The 19678-nt window shown below is 40.6% G+C and overlaps 1 protein-coding gene across 12 annotated transcripts in view; it reads right to left on the reverse strand.

The window, feature by feature from the left end:
• Positions 1-19678, reverse strand: part of LOC140737934 (LIM and calponin homology domains-containing protein 1-like) — a 356743-nt gene that overhangs the window by 29850 nt on the left and 307215 nt on the right. For 8 of the 12 annotated variants that reach the window (XM_073064764.1, XM_073064756.1, XM_073064762.1 and 5 more), the window contains 6 exons: positions 19468-19594; positions 12615-12787; positions 10960-11086; positions 7753-7851; positions 2140-2214; positions 464-492 (listed from right to left, as the gene is read on the reverse strand). In XM_073064764.1, coding sequence (XP_072920865.1) covers positions 464-492; positions 2140-2214; positions 7753-7851; positions 10960-11086; positions 12615-12787; positions 19468-19594 — 630 coding nt within the window. The remainder of the gene's footprint in view (positions 1-463; positions 493-2139; positions 2215-7752; positions 7852-10959; positions 11087-12614; positions 12788-19467; positions 19595-19678) is intronic. The other 4 variants (XM_073064763.1, XM_073064761.1, XM_073064760.1 and 1 more) reach the window with 2 other exon arrangements.

Here is a 19678-nt window from a genome sequence, read left to right on the forward strand (position 1 = left end):
ATGTAATGCACAGCACATTAGAATAATGAGGTACTTGTTCCATACAGGTAATTAATAAGAACTTTAAAAGAGTTATCAATCTAAGGCCAGTAGCATCCCCATAGTTAAAAAAAATCCAAGGGGTTTGCTCCAAGCACTCAGAGATTTACCTGTGGTGTGTTGGATGGGACTGGTCTGTGGTACATTCAGAGCTAAAAAGGGGCTTATGAAAATATTGCACAAATGATAAATACCCACTAGTTCATAGTTCAAATTTGTTTGAAGACTCCACATAAAAGATTGTCAGACCATGGAATTCTTTGTTTGAATCTTTGTAATGTTGTCATTGCTGATCATTTTTAAAGAATATAATTCTTCAAAATGCTCCTATTAAAATTGTTTGACTTTTCAAAAATCCACTATTAACTGTTTCTCTTTCATGACAACTCCATATTACACAGAAAATAAAGCATCACATACTTACATTTGAATTTTCATTGCTTTCCACTTCCACTGAAAGATAAAGAAATACTTATTATAAAGGAGTAACAATCATGGGAGTTTCCACTTGTCTATGAAGGAGTCCAACAGGCCAAGATGGATATTGATTTTCTAATTAGTTAATAAGCGCATTGCATCTAATATGTTGGTGAACAACAAGCATGAATAATGCAAATAAGAATAAAGACTCAAGCCAGGAAGACAATCTTGAAATTGTCACATCTGCACAGTGATGTCAGATGTAGTGTGTGATTTTAGAGCTTGCAACCAATAGTGGAAAAAAAAGTGATGTGTGCTTTTTTTAAATTATAACTGTTAACCTAAGCAGAACAACTTGCACTTAGCATGATGCTTCTACTGTTGAAGGTGTGGCTATCAATTAGCCTACAGCATAGCCTCAGAAAATAAAAGAAAATAAATCTGCATATCAGACTAAATTGTATTTCACTCATTAACTCTTGGAATCATTGATAGACAGGTGGAAATCTAGGCTGAAATTAAAGGATATCATGATCAGTTAATTGAACATGAGCCACCACCAACAAAAGTGATTTCCAATTATGACAACCAAGCGGATAGTGATGGTAAAGGGAGGAAGTCATGGAGCTGGAATTTAGTATCAAAAATTGATGTCCAGAAGCTGCTGAATTAAGCAACTTTAGTTTGCAGGTTTGGACTGTAGAGATTTCTGTGCACTAACACCATGCTGTGTGATTCTGTTATTTTATTATTTTGCTACCTGAAATAGGAAACAGGCAAATTAGTAGGAAAAAAATATGGAAAACCCAGTTTGCAACTTGCATAGTTGCCAAAACTACCAATTTTACGTACTATGTTCTGTGGGCACTAAGACTTGCACGGTAGATTAAGGCAAATAAAATTGTTGTAAATCCAAAAGCTACAAAAATGTATGTAAAGATAACCAGAAGAAACAGTTATGATGGCGGGTTGCCCACCTTGTCCATACCTGTGCAGAGGAGTCTGAATTTTGCTAACACTGACACTCAGGCTGCTTCTGAAATTCAAGTTACATTAGATCTCAGTCAGTACTCAGGTTCTCAGTAGGCTTTGAATACCAAGAATTACAGTGGTGCTTTGGTCCGTCCAAGTCTAATGGGATATTGTGCTGTAACAGTGATGCAAATTACTATTTTTAGAATATGACATACTGGGTATAATCTATGTTAGAGGTGTGCCTAAAATTACAGTGGTCAAATTAAGTTAAAGTGAGAAGAATTAAAGTAATGATATTGTGCCCTGTCGTTTTGCCTTTTTAATATACATTTTAGATAAAGTTGTTCATATTCTTAAAGTTTTAGCCCATTTCCACTCTGTTTCTAATGATTGAACTGGCACTTAGTTAAAAAATAGTTCTATTTGGAAGTCATCAATCCAACATATTTTAGTCAAGTGATAGAATTCATTAAACGTTACTTTAATTCTTAAAAATTGGCATTACCTTTAGAAGAAAACTGAAAAACAAATTTAACAGGCTGCCTATTCCCATATTGGTGTGCATTGGCAACTATGCAGGAAATAATGAGGAAGGTAATCTAGAAAAGCGGGAGATGAATGTGAGTCATATGATCAATAGTGCATCTCAAAGCACTCCCGGGTACAGGAAGCAATACAGGGGACATCACTAAGCACAACTTTTACCTGGCTGTGAGAAAAACTCTGAGCGTCGCCAAGAGTTCCGAACTGAAACCGGAACACTGGCAGAATTAGAAGGCTCTAAGAGTGGGGAGCAGAACAAAATGAAAGAAAAAACAGAAATAAGAAAATGTCTGACAGCAAAACTATACTAGATGAGTATATAACTTACAAGAATAGTTTTGTTTCAGATTACACTTACATATTCATCACATTTCGATGCATCAATAAGGTGGTAGATTATTTGTCAGTGGTAAGCTGGCTGCTTTCAGAACTATTTTTATGTGCATACCCACTGTGATCCCCCTGATAATGGCTTGTGAGGGATGCAGTGGCTCACTGCTTCTCAATGTGTTGGCAGAGGAGCAGAACAAGCCATTCCCACAGAACAGTGAAAACTTTGATTGCTATCCAGGTCATGTGTGCTGACTTATCAGGAATGATCAAAGTTGTCAAATACTTGAAACAGTCCGAATGTTGTTTCTGATTGGCTCAGACATTCAGAAACAATCATTATCCAAGACAATGATTAAAACTTTCAACAAAAATCTTAGAAAAATGAAAATATTTACATATACTTGAAAGATCAGAGCAGTTGAACAACATTTAACGATGGATGCCGTGGTAGGGTAGTGATTAACGTGACACTATTTCAGCTCGGGGGGAGAGTCTGGAGTTTAATTCTGAAACCATTTGTAACGAGTCTGTATGTGCTTCCTGTGGAAGGTGTAGGTTCTCCCCAGGTGCTCCAGATTCCTTCCACAGTCCAAAGGTCAGTTGGTCATTGTAAATTGTGCCATGGTTAGGCTAGGGTTAAATCAGGGCTGTCGGGGTTTGCAGGGGCAGTGTAGCTGAAAGGCCTGACTATGCTCTGTATCACCAAATAAATAAACAACTTAAAAATCTAAAAACTAAACTTACTTTAGTTCCTCAAGGATGTGCACTGTCAATTATATGAAGCAGTCCTTTGGCTAAATTTGCACATTTAAGCAGATTCCCCATCATAGATGGGTGAATGATACAGTCCAGTGCCAGAGTGCATTTGGATACGACGGTGTAAACCTCCAATCACAGCTTCAGGGCTTCTACCTTTGAGTGGGAATCTTGAAGCCGCTCACAGTTACATGAGAAACTGTCAGCAGCTACACATGTTAAAGCCAAAGCTCACCCACAAAACCTGGAGAAGAATTAGTTTCATAATTGAGCAATTTTTCAAATATGTCTGAAATCCAAGAAAGACTTGCATTCATACCAACTTCAGGATGTCCAAGATATTTTACAATTAATTATTTTTGGTGTAATGAAAAGCTATCAGTTAAATACAAAGGGATTCAAGGGAGGAAATGTAAATATTTAAAAGGTAGAAAATGCTGATTTTATTGGAAGAATATAATAAACAACAGGAACACTAAATGGAGCATCCCAACTTTTCCCTGTTGGGATCAACACAGATTCTAATTTATATGAAGACTTGGATTTGGAAACTCAAGTGATAACTGGACAACATTCCAGATGAAACTGAATTTGAAAGAAGCTTTGCAACAAAAGCAATAATTTAAACAAAATATCTAAAGGGATAGGACAAACAGTAAAGGAGGGAAACATGGTTCATACACAAGAGGTAAGTTGAAATACCAAGAGATAAAGTCAATGATAAAATTGTCGGTACAGTGTAAAATTAATGAATGTACAAATTGACAAAGCCTATTGATTGAATTCCCGAGACAAAACTGAACACCCCAAGTTTAACAGAACTTATGATTAGACTGTACTCATGATTAGCCTGCTGAATTCTAGTCACAGATAAACAATGGTGGTTTTCAGCACGAAAGATACAGCAGGGACGATTGAGGAAAATTACTCAATATAATAATGTCGACAGTCTGTATTACCAGGAAAATTGGAGGAATTTGAGCTATTTCGTATAGAAAAGAGGCATCCAAATCCAATGTGATGACTGCTAGGGGTTCAGTAAGGTACAATGAGGGCGCAGAGCAGCATAAAAGGCAGTAAAGGCCAAAACTTTCCTTCTGGGCCCAGAGGCCTCACTTAAAGGCCTCAGCTGTGGTTTTGATGCACGGGATATTGTTTTACGCATTTAAAAATCAAGGCTCCTCTGCTGAAGGTTCAGACGCAAAATAGCTCCAATCTGCATGGGTAAGTGCTCTAGTCATTTTTAACAGTATATTTCCTGGTCTTGTCCTGGTGGTTAGAGTGGCTCAGTAGTCAATGTTGTTGGCCCATTAACTCCAAGGACATGGGTATGATGCAGACTGAGTAGTTCTGTGCTGTGTTTGCAGATTCTCCCCGTGACTGTGTGGATTTCCTCCAGGGGCTCTGGTTTCCTGCTACATCCCAAAGAGGAGCTAATGAATCCTGAAGAAGGGTGCTGGCCCAAGAGGTCAACTGTTTATTTTTTTCCAGGGATGCTGCCTGACCTGCTGAGTTCCTGCAGTGTTTTGTGTGTGTAGCTGATCTGTTGACTGGCTACAATAATTTTCCCTATAGTGCAGGTTAATGGCAAGGGGAAGTGAGTGAGAGAGAATAAGTAGCAGGATACAAGGAAAATAAAGAGAGTGAAATAAGGGAAGGGCAAAAGGGACACCTCCTCACTAAGCTAGTATGGACCCAACAGGCTAAATTGTTTAATTCTGTGTAATTATAGATATATTGTATTCTTATCTCAACTGTTATTCAACATTATATATTACAGTGCTATTCCCATTTTGTCCAGTATTATAAGACATAGGAGCAGAATTAGGCCATTCTGCCCATCAAGTCAGAGGGCAGAGCTTAGGACAATGGAGCCTAACAGCAACTCCTTTGCTTGCATCTTCAGAAATAGCTCTATTCTATCTTTAATATCTCCTTTTCTTCCTTTTCAGGGTGCTTTTGAAGACCCTAACCTGGGGTCACATGCTGACTTTGGTTCTTTGCGGGAATGGGACCCGCTCTCAGGGCCCCACGACCGGCCACTTTTCGATATGCCAGGGATGCAGCCTGGAAGACTAACGCACCTTCAGGGTGCCGGATTTTCGTGGTTCTGGTGGCGGGCGGATTTGAGGTTAGTGCCACCGCCTGATGTGTCATGGGACTTTGAAAGCAGTGAGCTGGCTGCTGGCTGTGTGCCCAGAGACCCGAGAACTTTGGGCACAGAGCTTGGAAAAAGCAACGCAACAGATTTTTAACACCATAAACCGGCGAGTTGTTCTGTCATGTCTCCCCTCACGCTTGTGAAACAGGGGCACCTCTTTTACCCTTCTTAGGGAGAGAGAGAGAGCCTGTGGTATGTCGAATACTGGGTGAATGAGTAGTCTTTGGGGTCCTGCAAGTCTGTGTCTTTATTGATGCTTTGCTGCACGCTTGAGCGCTCGGTGGGGGGTGCCGATGCTTCTTTGCGGTGGGGAAGGGGGGATGTCGCTTATGTGTGGGAAGGGGGAGATGAGGAGGTGCTTTGGGATTCTAATGTTTAACTGTCGTTCATTCTTTGTGCGCTCTTTTCTTCTGTGGAGAACCAATCATCCCCTGCTTTAAATGTATCAGATGAATTCCACGGATTCACCACTCTCTGGCTAAAGAAATTCCTCCTCACCTCTGTTTAAAAGGGATATCCTTCAATTCTGAGGCTGTGCACTCTGGTCCTACATTCTGCCACTATTGCAAACATCCCCTCCATGTCCAGGATTTTAATATTTGGTAGGCTTCAATGAAATTCCCCTCACTCTCCTGAACTCCAGTGAGTACAAGTTCAGAGTCATAATACATAATACTTTTTAATTTGTCACTTCAAATTGCTAAAATTTCCCATGTCAATTAAGAATGAAAAATAAAAGCCTTGGTGGCAATAAGAGGGATAAATGAGTGCCAGAGAGTTTCACTAAGTAACTTTGAAGAAAGTGGGAGAAATATCCGGTAGAGTCACACAGGGAGAAAGCTTCAGAAGGCAGAAGCACATTGGCTATTGATAGTGTGGCAGAGAGAACATGCTGAGAAGGTAAGGGAGCGCAGCACTTCCTGACACACCTGACCAACGAGGTGGCTCATGTAGACCACAGACAGAAAAAATGAATGAGATCAAATCATAATGGAATGATTTCAGAGCCAACGGAGTAATGTCAGTGGAGCATACATAATCTGATACACAAGCCGATGGAGATTAGTATGCTTGGGACCTCAGAAGCTGTAATTGGAACTGTCATCAAGAACGTAGACACATTTTGTGTGGGTAAAGAGCTGCTTCCTTAATTACAGTGTGGATTACATCCATCTAGTGTAGGGGTTCCCAACCTGGGGTTCACTGACCCTTGCTTAATGGATTTGGTCCATGGCATCAAAAAGGTCAGGAACCCCTGCCCCAGAGGGAGGATAAACATGACCAGTACCATGCAAAAAACTCAGAAGTGCAGGGAACAGCATGAACATGGCTTTTTTTTTTTACTGCATCAGAGCCTTTTTCTCAAATAGGGCTGTGGACAATCTATCATGCATTTTGTTATCTTCAGAAATATTGACGCCCCACCCTCTATGCCTGCCACACAGTGACATGCAAACTGCGATTCTGCCCAATGGTCCACCATCAACCCAATGCCATGGCAGACTGGAGGTCAGCAAGACTGCACCATAGCTCCAACCCTTTCCTTAATCTTTCTCATGATAATATTGCACCTGATCTCCAACAGGCTTCCCACAGGAGTGAAATTAATGTAAAAAATGAATGAGAAACTTCATCCTACTTCACATCCAGTCCTGAATCAAGAAAACTCGAGTCATTGAGTTGCAAAATGCAGTCTTATTTTGTGCATATGCATGTTTATAGTCATATTCCAAGCCAGCTTTTCATTCACTGAAGCATGCCAGAGAATTGGCTGTACAGTTAACATCTGCAGATCAAAGATCCCGTTACCAATCTTCTCTTGCTGCTTAAAATTAACCTCCAAAAGTAAAGTCCATGATAAAACCAAGACAACACAGAGTACCTTCCATGTACAAGGAGCTAACTCTCAGAAAGGGCAGCCAATGATGATCAAATTAAATACCATTTCCTGCATACTAGCACATCCTTGGCTGTCTGAGGAAGAGTGTTTGAAGTGGACAGCCCCAAACTCAAACCTTATGAATTGTCCAGCAGCAGTCCACCCTCCTGCACTCTTCAGAGCCATAGACAACTTATAAAAGGTTCCTCAATGTATTGATTGAATCAATGTAGTCTCTGCAAAATTACCCAGTCCACGAGAGGATCAGCAAGCAAACGTAAACATCCTTTCCAGCGTCAAGGCTCCAATAACTCATAGCTAGCTCCAGCGTCTGGCTGCGTTGTTCATGTGCCAAAACTAAAATAAACAACTTTACTCAATATTTTGTCATAGCAAGAGATCACAAGGAGGACAGAAATAATGGTTCAAGGATGTTCTCAAAACCGCCTTGAAAGAACGTAATATCTCACCAGTCAAGAGAATTCCTGGCCCAAAACAGAAGAAGCAGCTGGAATGGTTTTCAGAACCTTGAGATTCTTCATTGGGAACACGTGGAAGTACAGATTAATTTGCAAAAGGAAGAACCCTTCCCCCCACCCCCATCAACTACCCCCCCCAACTGTCTGTCAAGTAGCTTCAATCTCACCTGTAATAGAGTCTGCAAATCCCATGATGGCCTCATCAACCAGTTCTGAGCCCAGAGAACAGGTGTGGAAGCAAGTCATGTTTGATTCTGAAGGATTACCTAAAATCAGAAGGAGCCATAACTGGAATATTAGTCTTTTACTGGGTAAAGACCTGGTGTGCTATTTCCTAATTATTGAGTAACTAGACTGAATAAGAGATCCACTGGTAGATTATAATTTGATTTTATAGTGGAAGTCATTATAACAATTCATAATTTTTGACTAATTTTCACATGGGAAGTCTTAGAAAATATGTATCTCAAAGCAAAGGTTTTTCTATACAAGCTCATGAAACAATGAGTTGAAAGCTAGTTGAGGTGCTGAGAAGCCAAGCGAGATAGTTTCCCCAAACACTCAGAAATTGTTTATACTGTAATTTATCATGGCATCATGCCATGGCTGCCACCGAACTCTCAACACCTTTAATTTGAGAGATTCCCATTTATGGGTGTCAGCAATACGTACTGGGCACAGAGCTGCAGGTGCATCCTTCAGGCTGTGAACAGAGGAGGAAAAAAAAACACGCCGGAAATGCTCTGCTCATCACCCTCAGTTATTCCTGACAGCTGGGAAACTAGCTGAGGTTGCTTAAATTACAGAATTTGTGGCAGAGGTTGGAGACAACAATAAAAAATCTGTCTGGGTTAATCCCACATCCCTCTCCACCATCAGTAGCACTTACAAGATGCACTGCCTCAAGGCTACCACGTTCCAAAAACCCCCATCATCCGTGCCATGCCACCTTTTCACAGCTACCATCAGGCAGGAGGTACAGAAGCTTGAAGTTCCACGCCACCAGGCACCTCCCTTCAATCATATGGTTCTCAAACCAACCAGCACAAACCTAATCATCACTACACTTTAGCAACATCATGACTACTCTGATCAGCCTGCACTAAAATTTATATTTTTAGATTTGTTTGAATAGTTATTTTTCTTTTAAGGATTGTGTATAATTTTTGTTTTATCTTGTGAAAGCTGTTTATATGATGTTTCATTCTTGTGACGCTGCTGCAAGTTTTCATTGTACCTGTGCATACATGTATGTGCGGATATGACAAAAAACAATGTTGACTGTTGACTTAGCCTTGTATGATACAGCTTCTCAAGCATTCATCCAGAAACAATTTCAATGTGATGCAAGTTTACGTCTCTATTGCTCATTTAGGCAGAGGACTCTGGAGTTTACCAGTGATAAAAATGTTTCCTAATTTCTGTGCGAAACATTATGCAAAGTAACTTTAATCTATATCCCCTAATTATTCACATTTCCACCAAGGGAAATTAATCTCTCTTATTAAGTGTCTAGATCACCCATAATTTTATAAATTTGAATGAAATTAAGGAAGAATTTCATTCAAATGTATAAAATTATGGAAGATCTAGCCACTTAATAAGAGGGATTCGTTCCAAAGCAAACCTATACCTTTAGGTAGCTGACTTTCAATTTTTATCAAGTATCTTAGCTTATAAATTCATCAACAATCCTAATTAGTTCAAAAGGACACCAAAAGGTGTTCTTTTGACACCACACCTATAGGTAGGCCTTATGCCCAAAGGTAGCCTTATTTTTGGACCTGTTTTAAATTTTAATAATATCCTTCTCTTTTAGTGCTTTTGAAAAATATTAACTTTTCCCACATTTACAAGCAACTGACTGCAATGCCCAACCTAGTAGGAGAATTAGTGGTGTGCCACAGGGATCAATGCTGGGTCCATTGTTATTTGTCATCTATATCAATGATCTGGATGATAATGTGGTAAATTGGATCAGCAAATTTGCTGATGATACAAAGATTGGAGGTGTAGTGGACAGTGAGTAAGGTTTTCAAAGCTTGCAGAGGGATCTGGACCAGTTGGAAAAATGGGCTGAAAAATGGCAGATGGAGTTTAATACAGATAAGTGTGAGGTTTTGCACTTTGGAAGGAAAAACCAAGGTAGAACATACAAGGTAGATGGTAGGGCACTGAGGAGTGCAGTAGAACAGAGAGATCTAGGAAGACAGATACAAAATTCCTTAAAAGTGGCGTCACAGGTAGATAGGGTAGTAAGGAGAGCTTTTGGTACATTGGCCTTTATAAATCAAAGTATTGAGTTAGAATGTTATGATGAAGTTGTATAAGGCATTGGTGAGGCTGAATTTGGAGTACTGTGTGCAGTTTGGTCACTGAAGTACAGGAAGGATATTAATAAGGTTGAAAGAGTGCAGGGAAGGTTTACAAGGATGTTACCGGGACTTGAGAAATTGAGTTACAGAGAAAGGTTGAATAGGTTAGGACTTTATTCCCTGGAGCGTAGAAAGAATGAGGGGAGACTTGATAGAGGTATATAAAATTATGATGGGTATAGGAAGAATGAATGCAAGCAGGCTTTTTCCACTGAGGCTAGGGGAGAAAAAAACCAGAGGACATGGATCAAGGGTGAAGGGAGAACATTTTAAAGTAAAGATTAGTGGGGGGCTTCTTCACACAGAGAGTGGTGGGAGTGTGGAATGAGCTGCCAGATGAAGTGGTAAATGCGTGCTCACTTTTAACATTTAAGAAAAACTTGGACAGGTACATGGATGAGAGGTGTATGGAGGGATATGGGCCGGGTGCAGGCCAGTGGGACTGGGCAAAAAAATGGTTCAGCACAGCCAGGAAGAGCCAAAAGGCCTATTTCTGTGCTGTAATGTTCTATGGTTCTATAATTGTTTTCATATTTCATTAACAGTCATTTCCAGTTTATTTAAATCTGGCTTATTACAAGATGCTGAATTGATACAGCTTACATTTTATTTAAAAATATATCCATTTGCAGGTGTATTAATTAAACTTTTACTGATATTTAACTCTTAAATCTAACATTTATTTAATGCAAAATATTGAAAAACAATAAGTGCATTAGGTTGAGGCTCCCAAAATAAATAGTTAATTCTAGGGGCATGGCTTGACTTATAGTGCAATGCTTTTAAAACTATTGCTAAAGATAGTTGAACATTGAGCTTAATGTAACATGCATTTAAAATTCTGTAACTGTGCCTCTGCCAGATTTTATGCACAAAATTTTACTTAAAATTTGTTACACTTTCAGTCTAAAAACTAAGAAAACACACTAGATATTGCGGTTCAAAGCCAATTCTGTCTCATTACAGCAGATGTGTTCCCTATTCTTTTTGATGTCTCACCTTGTTGAATAATAATGTCAACAGGCTGACTGTTCTCTGCTGCTTCTTCCTTCACTTCATTTATCCTTTGATCTGAATCCAATACATCTCCAGTTTTGTCCAATTGAGGTGTTACTGATTTTAATCCCTGTTTTGTGTTAAAACACAAAATTGATTTTGTAACATTGCAAGTATTAGACTGTATCAGATAGAACTGCGATCTTAAGTTCAGACAATTAACTGAAAAGTTAAGTGACCATAGACTTCCAGTCAGTCCCTAGTTGTTTATTCACGAACTGCTTCAATATTTGATCTCACAACTTTCAGAAAAAAATGAAAACATCACAATTACCATAAATTCCAGTGAATAAGCTGAGAATTTTGGTCCTAAAATTAGGGGATCGGCTTATACAGAGGGTGCCAACTTTGGAAAAATTAATACATGGAAGACAGGTCGTATTTATTGGCTGTCTTTGAGTCAAATTTGTTCCACTGTCGACACATGCATTCTTTGAATGATTTGTTTAAACTCACATCTCATGGCTGGAGTACGGACATCAAACCACCGGGGATGACTACAATGTCCGTATTCTCAGCTTTCAATGCTGCTTTTGTCTCACCTGTCAAGTGCGCTTTGAACATGTCCCAGACAAGTAGCGACTTTTCCTTCCCAAAACTTTCGGGACATCAATGCTGCACCTCTTTAACCCACTTCAAGCAACCCGCTTCATCCATCCAGCGGCGTTCTTGAACATAAACAACACCCCGCGGGAATTTTCTGAGCAATCTTTGTTTTTGTGTCTCAACACAAGATCACGTCTATTCATAAATCAGGTGCACCAACTTCATGTAGCTTTGAAATTTTCGCTGACCTCATGGTGTTTTATTGGCCCATTTCGATGCTTGAACTCGAATCATTTCTCTGGTAACAATGTATCCAGACGATCGCTGGTGATTCACCCACTCTAAAACCTTTTCTTCCAGTTCTGGCCACTGGCATGTTTTCCTGCAGTTTGCACATTTCATCTTTGGCATTTCCCTCAGCGTGTCCTCTGCCTTTCTCCACTCTCTCTCGTTTACACTAAACTTATTAGCAGTTGCAGAATTATTCGTTCCTTTAGCAAAATCAACAACCTTCAGCTTGAAGCCAGCATCATATTGCATTTGTTTTAATCTTTTGTACATGGTGGTCGCAAACTCAATACTGAGTACACGTACTGATCCCACCACCCCGTGTTATGTCTTAACGAGATTACGATGGGTGCTAAATGGTTTCACTGGGGTTACATTTCAAAGGATTCTTTACCATTGGGAACTTAATCCAAAACTTCCCTCCCTGATTTATTTATTAAGAATTGGCTTATAACGCTCTACAGTGTGTAGGCCTGTTTTCTTAGCAGGTACTAGTTCACAAAATTTCCAGGGTCTGGATCCGCCAAAGCTGAGTACTGGCATGTGAGATCTTGTGACCTTTTCTAGTTAAATCAAAAACCTCTACAAAAGTGGTCGGCTTATACAAAGGTAACATGAAAAAGTCACTTCTGTAACCTTGAAAATGGGGGCTGGCTTACACTCTAGGTCAGCTTATACACCAGAATTTACAGTAAACAACAAATTGTAAGTATAGATGCAGTGCAACTTTTTAAGCTTTATATTGGTTTAGAAGAAAAGCTTACTTCTTGATCAAGCTGCTCTTGGGTGCTGTTATCTGATGCCTCATTCTTGAGAGTTAAGCAGGCTTCATCTGTGGTTATTATTTTGGAATCTAATGTGTCCCTTAAGTTCAACTCAGCATTGCCCGACAGGGCAACAGGTTCAGGTGAAGTTTGCAGGTCTTTGTGATGATCTTCTTCATATTTTGCAATGTAATACAAGAGAATAAATTATTTTTTTCTCTCTTAGTGTAAATAAATAGTTTCAAAAGGAACAAAGAATCAGGAATAAAGCATTCAGTCCTCAATGCTGTTCCTTCATTGTAAAAATAAGACAATAAGACACAGGAGCAGAATTAGACCTATCACGTCTGTTCTGCCATTCTGTCATGGCTGATTTATTATCCCTCTCAACCTTCCTTTGACACCCTGACCAATCAAGAACCTATCAACCTCAGCTTTAAATATATCCAATGACTTGGCCCCCACAGCTGTCTCTGGCACCAAATTCCACAGATTCACAACCCTCTGGCTACAGAAATTCCACCTCATCCCTGCTCTAACTGGACATCCCTCCTTTCTGAGGCTGTGCCCTCAAGTCCTAGAATTCCACTCAATTGGAAACATCTTCGCCACACCCACTTTGTCTAGGCCTTTCAATACTAGTTAGGTTTCAATGAGATTCCCCTCATTCTTCTAAACTCCAGTGATGTACAAGCCCAGAGCAATAAAAACTCCTCATATATTAACCCTTTCATTCCAGGAATCATTCTCATGAACTTCCTCTGGACCCTCTTCAGTGTCAGCACACTTTTTCTTAGAAAAGGGGCCAAAAGCTGTTCACAATACTCCAAATGTGGCCTCACCACTGCCTTATAAAGCCTCAGCTTTACATTTCTAGTTCTCTCAAAATGAACTGCAAATTCCATTTGCCTTTCTTACTATTGACTCAACCTGCAAGTTAACCTTTAGGGAATCCTGCACAAGGACTCCCAAGCCCCTTCGCATTTCTGATTTTTAGATTTTCTCCCCATTTAGAAAATAGTCCATGCCTTTATTCTTTCTACCAAAGTGCATGAGCATTCACTTCCCTACACTGTATTCCATCTGTCACTTCTTCACCCATTCTCCCAATCTGTTTAAGTCCTTCTGAAGATTCCATGTGTCCTCAACACGACCTGCCCCTCCACTTATCTTTGTATCATCTGCAAACTTGGCCACAAAGCCATCAATCCCATCATCAAAATCATTGACATATAGCATGAGAAGGAATGGTCACAACACTGACCCTGGGGAACACCACTGGTCACCAGCAGCCAATCAGAAAATGTCCCCTTTATTCCCACTCTTTGCCTCCTGCCAAGTCACCCCATATTTAATCCATATTGATAGCTTTTCTGTAATACCATGGGTTCTCATCTTGTTAAGCAGCCTCACATACAGCACCTTGTTAAAGGCCTTCTGAAAATCCAAGTAGACAACATCCACTGACTCTCCTTCATTCACCCTGCTTGTAATTTTCTTCAAAGAATTCTAACAGATTTGTCAGGTAAGATTTCCCCTTAAGGAAACCATGCTAACTTTGGCCTATTTTACCATGTGCCTCCAAGTACCCAAAACCTCATCCTTAATAATGGACTCCAACATGTTTCCAACCATTGAAGTTAGGCTAACTGACAAAGCATTTCCTTTCTTCCATCTCCCTCCCTTCTTACAGTGTGGAATGACATTTGCAAATTTCCAGTCCTTTGGAACCATTCCAGAATCTAGAGAATCTTGGAAGATCATTACACATCTCTCCACAATCTCTTCAGGTACCTCTTTCAGAACCCTGGGATGTAGTCCATCTGGTCTAGTTGACTCATCTACCTTCAGACCTTTCAGCTTCTCCCTAGTAATAGTAACTGTACTCACTTCAGCCCTTTGACACTATCGAATTTCTGGCACACTGCTCATGTCTTCCACAGTGAAGACTGATGAAAAATACTTATTAAGTTAATCCACCATTTCTCTGTGCCCCATTACTACCTCTCCAGCATCATTTTCCAGTGGTCTGATATCCATTCTTGCCTCTTTTTTCTCTCTTTATATATCTGAAAAAAGTTTTGGTATTAACCAAAACTTTGATATTATTAGCTAACATAGTTTCCTATTTCATCTTTACTCTCCTTATGGCTATTTAGTTGCCTTCTCTTGGACTTTAAAAGCTTTCCAGTCCATTAACTTCCCACTAATTTTTGCTATATTTTATGCCCTCTGTTTGCTTTTATGCTGTTTCTCTCTTTCCATGGCTACGTCGTCCTCCCTTTGGAATACTTCATCTTTGGGCTGTGTATCTATACTGTGCCTTCTGAATTTCCCCTAGAAACTCCAGCCATTGCTCATCAACCCTTCTACTGTCCCCTTCCAATTAACTTTGGCCAGTTCTTCTCTCATGCCTCTGAAATCTCTAAAATAATCTGGGACTTGTTGAGTTCAAGAGGTTTAGGTGCGGCAAAATTTGTTAGGTGTATCCAGGAGTGTTTCTTAAATCAATACTATAGAGGGAGTGCAAAGGGAATTTACAAGGATACTGCCTGGATTGGAGAGTGTGCCCTATGAGAATAGGTTGAGTGAACTTGGCCTTTTCTCCTTGGAGTAATGGATGATAAGAGGTGACCAGGGAGAGGTGTATAAGATGATGAGAGGCATTGATCGTGTGGATAGCCAGCGTCTTTTTCCTAGGCTAACACGAGAGGCCGTAGGTAAAAGGGGGTTAACAGAGGTAAGTTTTTCACACACAGACAGTGCTGGGTGTGTGGAATGCACTGCCAGTGACGGCGGTAGAAACAGATCAAATAGTGTCCTTTAAGAGACTCTTAGATAGGTACATGTAATTTAGAAAAATAGAGGGCTTTGTGGTAGGGAAATTCTAAGCAGTTTCTAGAGTAGGTTACATGGTCAGCACAACATTGTGGGCTGAAGGTCCTGTAATGTGCTGTAGATTTCCACATTCTATGTAGTCTAACAAGAGAATGGGGCTGTACTAGACCTGATGCTGGGTGATCAGCCTGGCCAGGTCACCACCCTTTCAGCAGGTGACCAGTTAGGGAACGGTGACGATAACTCCTCAAGTGTTAAGAAAGCTATAGATAAGGGTAAGTATAGACCTAGTGAGAGAGTTTTACATTGGAGCAAGGCAAATTATGAGCACTTGGCAGGAACTAGGGAGAGTTAATTGGGAACAACTGTTTTTGGGAGAGTCCACATCTGATGTGCAGTGGGTGTTTAAAGACAAACTGCACAGAGTACACGGCAGGGATATTCCCGTCAGAAGGAAGCACAGGGATGGCAAGCTAAGAGAACTTGGATGTCAAGAGAGGTGATGAATTTAGTCAAGAAGAAAAAGAAGTATGCAAAGCTAAGGAAGTTGGAATCAAACACAGCCCTTAAGGATTATAAAGGAGCCAGAAAAAAAGCCAGAGAAATAGGAAAGTCAGCAGAGGCCAAGAAAAGTTCTTGACAAGAAGGATTAAAGAAAATCCCAAGGAATTATACACATACATCAAGAGCACAAGGAATACAGGGGAGAAGTTAGGACCACCCAAGGATAAAGGCAGTGGGTGGGGTCATTTGCTTGGATGCCAAGGATATGCGTGAGGTACTGTGGTAAATTATGTATACCTGTCTGGACCTGTCTGGACATGCCCCTCTGCTGGCTGCTCCTGAGGCTCCTCCCACAGACCCCTGTATAAAGGCGATTGGGGCTCTGCTCCTCCCTCAGTCTCCAAGATGTCATGCTCCCTTTTGCTGTTAATAAAAGCCAATCGTTCACTTCCAGTCTCCGAGAGTTATTGATGGTGCATCAGGTACTTAGTGAGCACTCTACATCAGTATTTACCAAGGAGAAGGACATGGTAGAGGAAAGGAAGATCGGGAGATCAGTGCTGAATATATTGATCTGATAAGGTATTTCGATGTAAAGGAGGATGTAGTGTCGGGTCTCTTAAAGAGCATTAACGTGTATAAGTCCCCAGGGTCTGATGGGATATGCTCCAGGTTATTAAGAGAACCAAAAAAAGAGATTGCTGAGGCCTTGACTGATAGCTTAGTGTCCTCTACAGGCACAGGCGATGTCCCAGAGGACTGGCAAGTGGCTAATGTTGTTCCACTATTCAAGAAAGAATTCAGATATAATCCTGGAAACTATAGACTGGTGAGTCTCACATCATTGTTAAGGAAGTTACTGGTGAGAATTCTTAGGCATAGGACTTATGAACACTTGGAAAGACATGGCCTAATTAGGGAGAGCCAGCATGAATGAGTTTTTTGAAGAGCTGACAAGGATGATTAATGAAAGTAGAGCTATAGATGTTATCTACATGGATTAGTAAGGTTCCTCATGGGAGGCTCCTCCAGATGATTAAGGTGAATGGGATCCATGGTGAATTGGCCATTTAGATTCAGAAATACAAACTGTAGCTTGCTCATTGAAGACCGAAGGTAGTGGTCAGAAGGACTTACTCTAGCTAAAGGTGTGTGATCAGTGATATTCACCAGGGATCTCTACTGGATCTCTGCTCTTTGTGGTGTATATAAATGACCTGGATGAAAATGTAGATGGGTGGGTTAATAAGTTTGCAGATGATACAAAGATTGGCAGTGCAGTGGATACCATAGAAAACTTGCAAATAATACAATGGGATAAGGATCAGTTACAGGTAAGGGCAGAAAAAAGCAAATGGAGTTTAACCCAGCCAAATGTGCAGTGTTGCACCCTGGTAGGTCAGATATAAAGTGACAGTACATTGCTAAGGGCCAGGCTCTTGACAAGCAGAGGGATCTTGGCGTCTAAGTACATAGCTCCTTGTAAGTGGCTACACAAGTTGATAGGGCGGTTAAGAAGGCATATGGCATGCTTACCTTTATTAATCGAGGCACTGAGTTCAAAAGTCAGGAAGTTACGTTGCAACTTTATAAAGCTCTGGTTAGGCTGCAAATGGAGTATTGCATGCCACTGAAAGGATGTCGAGGCTTTGGGGAGCGTGCAGAAGAGGATTACCAGGATGTTGCCTGGATTAGAGGGCACATGCTGCAACAAGAGGTTGCTTTCTCTGGTGCAGCGAAGACTGAAGGGAGATGTGATGAAGGTTTATAAGATTGTGAGAGGCATAGATAGAGTAGCCAGACAATATCTTTTTTTCAGGCACTGGAATGTCTAATTCCGGAGGGCGTACATTTCAGGTGAGTGGGGTTAATTTCAAAGAAAATGTGAGGGGCAAGTTTTTATATACAGACAGTTGGTGACTGGAATGTGCTGCCTTGGGTGTTGGTAGAGACAGAAGCATTGGAGACTCTTAAGAGACATTTAGATAGGCACATGAATTTGAAGAAAATGGAAAGATACGTACATTGTGTAGGCAGAAGAAATTCATTTAGTTAGCTATTTGTTATCAATTTAATTGGTTCAGCACAACATTTTAGGCTGAAGAATCTTCTCCTGTGCTGGTCTATGTTGTTAGATGATCTACCTTATTCCGTATACCATGTGCCTTCAAATGTAATACCTTCAGTCCTGTAAGTCAATATATAGTACAGAGCCTTTGACATTTATATATCTTTGACTTTTAAAGATATTTTGTTTGCCGAAGTCCACAGCATCGAATCCTGGGTGTTGCCGGTCATCAGAATTTTAAACAGATTAATCCTGTGATGACAACCGCACGTTTGAGGATGGGTACCTTTCAAAATATGATTTTGTAAGTTACACTCAACTTACCCCAGTGACTGCAACTTTGCCCTAGCATCTGCCTGTCCTTCTTCACAGTCTCACTACACACTGCATCTGCTTGTATACCAACTGCCCCATCCTCAGCACTATCACTCCAGCTCCCATCCCTCTGCTAAATTCATTTAAACCCACCGCAACTGCTCCAATAAATAATTTCAAAGGACGGTGATGATGTTTCTCTTTTGTTGAGTGATAACTTTCCTCAATAAATATTTTCCCAGCCCACTGAATGAAGTATTTCTAGCATAGGAAAAAGGATTTCCCAGGTAGAATGATATGGCTCTTATTATTGGGCAGCATTGACCACAATCAAAGTAAAGCTCATAACATAAGAGATAAATGCAGCCAATCAGCAGTGGTCAATAACAGCCTCACATTGGGAAAGAGCAGCCAGCAGCTGGAGAACTGGTGGGAGGTTGGGGTATATGGGGCTCGAGAACAGAAGTAAGATGTTAAGGAAGACAAGTTGGAAGGAGTTGGACAGAGATAGGAATGGGTTTAGGAGTGGGTAGGGAGTGGTGCTGTGGGTGGAGAGTGAGGCTGGAGGAGGGTATTCTGAGGAAGGATCTGAGCGGAGATGAGTTTGCAAGGAAGAGGGCTAGACCGCGTGTCTGCATGCTCATGAATGTGGGTGCAGGGTCTGTGCATCAGAGCTTGGTTTCCTGATGCCTTAAATCTTCTTGCCGTTAAACCAAGATCTTGCTCAGTCTAGACTGTTTTGTAGTTGGTCTCCAATGCCCACCCTACATTGAAGAATTCAGACAGACATCATCTACTTCTGAGAAGCAAAGTGGAATTCAGTCATCCTTGACTCTGAGTGATTCACATCAGTTCCTAGCATCTCTCTGGACTCCCAAAGGATCCAGGGATGGGTAAAAGAAACAGCTCTGCAAATGAGAAGTTAAATCTTCTGTAAGTGTTTTCTCTGAACATCTTTACAGTAACTTGCCTCTCTATGTTAATGGAAATAACAAACAATGGTTCAATGTTAAATGCCTCTAAGCTTTTCATTAGTGAGTTCACTGAAAACAGATTTCTGAGAAGTTCTATTGTATGACAAGGCAGAACGTGAGATTTATTTACAAGCAATTCAAGTGAGCAGCACACCTTCTGGAATGGCATCTTCCATTGGCTTTTTCTCAGGGTCGCTGCAGGTGGATTTAAGATCGGATTCATTCTCAATGCTTGGCTGCTGGGTGGTGGCAACGTCCACTGAGATCTCAGTTAGTTCCATCTGCAGGATAACAAAGCCGTCGTTAAACATCATGCAATTAATACTTTCATCAGGACAGAGCCTTTGACATTTATCTATCTTTGA

Source organism: Hemitrygon akajei, chromosome 13 (assembly GCF_048418815.1).
Source record: "Hemitrygon akajei chromosome 13, sHemAka1.3, whole genome shotgun sequence".
Lineage (NCBI taxonomy): Eukaryota > Metazoa > Chordata > Chondrichthyes > Myliobatiformes > Dasyatidae > Hemitrygon > Hemitrygon akajei.